This window comes from Coffea eugenioides, unplaced genomic scaffold (assembly GCF_003713205.1).
Source record: "Coffea eugenioides isolate CCC68of unplaced genomic scaffold, Ceug_1.0 ScVebR1_1427;HRSCAF=2274, whole genome shotgun sequence".
Classification (NCBI taxonomy): Eukaryota; Viridiplantae; Streptophyta; class Magnoliopsida; order Gentianales; family Rubiaceae; genus Coffea; species Coffea eugenioides.
Window position 1 is genome coordinate 14,160 of NW_020861829.1, and position 4,816 is coordinate 18,975.

General features: G+C 36.6%; 1 protein-coding gene across 1 annotated transcript; it reads right to left on the minus strand.

The window, feature by feature from the left end:
- Positions 1–911: 911 nt before the first annotated feature.
- LOC113755336 (probable RNA-dependent RNA polymerase 5) lies at positions 912–4,419 on the minus strand (the record flags this gene model as incomplete). Its single annotated transcript, XM_027299367.1, has 6 exons — positions 912–1,541; positions 1,621–1,784; positions 1,965–2,100; positions 2,518–2,680; positions 3,433–3,569; positions 4,147–4,419. Coding segments are annotated over 6 exons (1,110 nt in total), but the record flags the coding sequence as incomplete, so codon positions are not given.
- Positions 4,420–4,816: the final 397 nt, after the last annotated feature.

Genomic DNA, 4,816 nt, shown 5'->3' on the forward strand with positions numbered 1-4,816 from the left:
ATTATTTTTTTACAGACAATGAAATACTGGACTCACCTCTTGTCATTGTCATGTATTCTTAGAAGAAACCCCGTGGTTGTGGATATATAACATTTTATTCACAAAATACAAGTCTTGTCTTGTGTAACCCTTTCCCAATTAGTAATACGATTCGCGTCAATTAATCCAACTAAAAAATAATTTTGCCCAGCGAGTTGACTCTTGACTCTTTTTTTTCACTAATAATTCGTGACCAAAACGGGGAGGGATGGACTCACCTGGCATCGGATCAATGTGAACTTTAGTTTTATAATAATATGAAGAAGCAGCCGTGGCCCACCCTCGCATTGCAGAAGCAGCCCCGGCCCACCCGGCGGCACAGGAGGAAACTGGAACAAAAAACTACAACCAATTTTGAGTTCTAATAGCCCGTCGCTTTCTAGTTTCTAGCGGGGCCTTTGAAGAAAACAAAAATAAACAAGAAACAAAAGAGATGAAAATTATTCAATCAACCAACACGCTGCTTAGATGGGCAGATGGCCAGGCCTTCGTTAAAGGGAAAGTGACCACATTTTGTTCAACTCATCCCCCCACACTTTTTATTTTTATTTTTATTTTATTTTATTTTAATGACGACAACATAAAAATCATTCTTACTCAATCACAACTAAACACCTTTCAATTAGAAGAAAAAAAAAAACGGCCACGTGTCATCAGTAAACCAATTTCTTGAATGTGGATATAGAATTGCCATTGTCATTCATCATCATAATAAATAAATACGAGTACATCTTGTCATAATAAATAAATACGAGTAAATTTTTGTGTATACACTGATATCATTATTAGATAAATATCACATAAGTAAAATTTATATTTAACATATATGACATTGCATAATAGCGAGTACACACAGAAAAGTTCAAAGGCTATTGAAAATTTTACCAATGCAAAAGCACCGGCAGACACACAAAGATATAGTAATAATAATATTAGCAGGTGCTTGCTTAGACAATGGCATCATCCGACCCGCTACGATCTCCGACACATACATGCATACAACTGTCTGAGCGTAGCTCTATATTTACAGAAGCTATAGGAGCTCAGAAATTTACCCAACAACAAACAACTAGTTGCTTAGGGAAGATGAGGCCACAACAAAAATACATACCAACTTCTGAAGGCTCCTTGCAATACTTTGCTCAGGGATGAGCTATTTAGAGATGTACTCGGGGCATAATACCAGTAGGTGGTCTCTTTAACATTTTACTACACTCCTAGTTGGGTCAGTGCTTTCGAAGCCAGTTGCGAAAGACCAAGAGAGTCTAAGTCAACAGTTCTCGCAGAGCAGATGGTGAAACTGGTACGAGTCTTTCGTTTCTGCCAGTAGCAAAATAGTTCAAGAGAGCAGAACCTGCTGCTTTCCAGGCAAACCCACATTTTCCTGCGTCTTTTGTGCTAATGGCATACTCATAGGTTACTTGATATAATGCAAGTGCCTCCTTGTGGATCTCCTGCACATCCTTCTGACTTTCTTCAAACTCTGCTGCTTCGTACAGTAACTGCAATCACATAGTTCTTTCAACCAAGTAATTTTTCTCTTTACCACAATGTAAATAAACTACAAAGATGAAAACTGACCCGCTTGTATTTCTTGATTACGTCATCAGCAGCATCATTCCTAGATTCATCATCCTTTTGCATTGCCACTGTCATCTCCTTTCGATACTCGTTGTACCTTCGTCTCCAAGAGCTCAAGTAGTTTTGGGGAACTTCGACATCGAAACACGGTAGTTTTTCAATATCTAGAGTTACACGTGGAAGATGGAGGTCAGTCTTGGAACTTAGTAGAACTCATGTTTTGGAGTCAGTTGTCAAGAATATAAAACCAATCAGGCTTTTTCCAAAGAATCCAGCGTAATTGACAAGAAAGATCATCAACCCCTAAATATCAAGGTACAGGCACAGAGAAGAATGCAAACCACCTATACACCGTTGTTCAGATTGAAATGCCTCTGCTCTATCATAAATGTCACCCAACACAGAAGAAGAACGGTAGCTACCATCCTTTCCCATGTAATGGGGAAATCTTTCTGCCTTCAACTCCTCAGGTACAATGACCTGTGAAAGAATGAAATGGACTACGTTGATCAGATGATTTTCAAACTACTTACTCGGCATGTTGATGATAGTAGGAAACATTTATAGCCTATCTTTGACACCAAACAAATACAAACATGCTAGTTCTCCAAAACACACAAATATCTAAAATCACAATTAAAAAGATGGCAATGAACATCACTTCTCAAGGTATAAAAAGTATGAAAAGAGCTAAAAAGCAATCACCATTTACCAGAAGAAATGAGAGCTACATGTTTAAAATCCAAGCGAAGAAGCACAACTTCAAAGTGCTAGAGGAACGCACACAAATACACAAGCACATCAAGCCAAAAAAAAATCTAGAAAGTAACCATGACAGACTCGTCCACAAAAATTTGAATGGCAGTTGCAAAAAAGATTTGTATCCACAGAACTGACCTTCGTTCCACGTTTTGGTGCATCCAGCGCGTCATAATATATATCAATCAACTTAAGCATATTTTCTTTCAAAGCATGTTTCTCTTTGGCATTGTCATCACCCAATATCAAGAGACGGTCCATAAAAGCTAGCCAACTATCAGCCGCAACGGCCATATTATAGCTGAAAAGAAGATCAAAACGTTAGAGACATTCACAACAAAAACAAAATCTGTCGGGAGGTTATTTCCAGATATTAATTGATGTGGCATTTGCAATTGAGGAGATAGCAATCGAAGGACATAACAGTGACAAACATTCAATTTGGGCTCGTACGCTCTTATCACTTCCATAAACAAGGTAGATGATCTATGCATTTGAGCCATTTTTCTTAATATTATTGATTAATAGCCTCATCACCATCATCCTTGAGCATCCAAAACTTCCAACATGTTCTTCTGAAAGGAATTTACTTCTATGTTTTCTCCTAACTCACTACTACACAACAGAGAAATATTGGAAACGCCCGTTATCTGGAATTGAATAATAATTGATGACACAAGTACTTCACAAAATTTCACATGGTTCTCCTTTTGTATACAGGCAGTACTCTGCAAAGATTCACAAAACATTTAGGCATTCAAACAGGAATAAGTACACAAATCTAAGCTTGAACCCAGAGGTGTCACGTGAGTATCTTATCAATCCAGTAATAAGCCCAAATTCACCATGTTCGAGCAAAGTATCTGTATGTGCATAATACTACATATATGCTAAGATGTGTTTACATATGCGTATCATATGGATAAACATGTTATCTCCTGTACAGAGATACATAAATATTTTAAAACACCATGCATGTTTATGCTTGTTTGTGACTGTCAATACATGAACGATATGCACATGCTATTCTTACATGCAGAGATGGCAGCATACCTTGGCTTCTTTAGAAAATGTCGAAAAAGCTCATGCTCCAATTGTTCAGCTGAATATTCATTTGGATTCTTACTCTCTGCTCGCGGACTTGGATAAACACGCGTCCATGGTGGACTTGCTCTGAAGTACTTTAAGAGCTGTCATCCACAGAGATAAAAAATCAAAGCTAGATCCAATTTCTTACACAAATTAAGAGCATATGCAAACTTTGCTACATCTGCAAATACATGAATGCTAGAAGCCAAAAAAAAAAAAATGCCAGGAGAGGTAGATTCCAAGACAAGCAATTCTGTGGATCTAGCTAAATGAAAAATCTCAGAGTTGTAATATATGCTGGGATACCTCAAGCAGACAGGTACCATAACACATGAACATAACATGGTACCAAAGAAACACAGCACAGCTCATTGCTGGACCAGATTTAACTTAAAAGTGCCACAGCATTTTATATTTTCAACATCTCTCTACACGTTTTACCTTATAAGCAACACGAGACCAAGAGAACTAGATTGATAGATTTGCAACTTGCAAGCAAAAACCAGATTGACTAGCATCTTAAGTTTCTAATTGCTCTTTCTCTCTCTCTCTGTCTCCTTCACATCAATACCCACACGCTCAAGATACATAAAATCTTATGACCAATATAAAAAAATTCAGAATAGGAATCAAAAAATGACTACTATTAACTTAATCACAAGATTAGTGAATACGAACCTGAGGATTTCTAGAAACCCAATACATGTCACCATCAAAGTCTCCATTTGCAATTTCAGAAGCAACAGATCTCCGACCTTTCGTGGAGAAGAATATACCATATTTGGCATTGCCAATTATATCCTCCAGCTCCGGCACATAAACCGCTTCAAGGACATGGACATCCCCAAAATGCAGACCTGGATTCCTGTAAACTAAAACCTTCCCAGATACCTGACCATTATCCCTAATATACAAGAAACCAGAAATATCACTTGCTAAATAACAATATTCCTAAATCACTTTGTTCACTTCAAAAAAACCATCGCCTAAAAAACAATCTCTTATAGTACTACCACATCATAATGTTATACCGCATAAAAAATAAATTTGAAAAATAAAAAAAATATTTGAAATGAAATACACTTGCACCAATTTCACTCTATATGTTTAAAACTGATTTCTTATAAACTTTACATTTTTGTCAACTTCTTCTCAACCCTTGCCCAAACTATTACATTGTACCAATCATTATAAAAATTAACTCAAAATAACCAAATAAATCATACCCCATTTTATCACAATTACAAAAAATGAGTAATAGAGAATGATAGAAAAAAAGGTAAGAGAAGAAAGTTACTTTTACTTTTGAGCTCCAATTATTTGATATGTGAATTATGTGTCAAGTGAG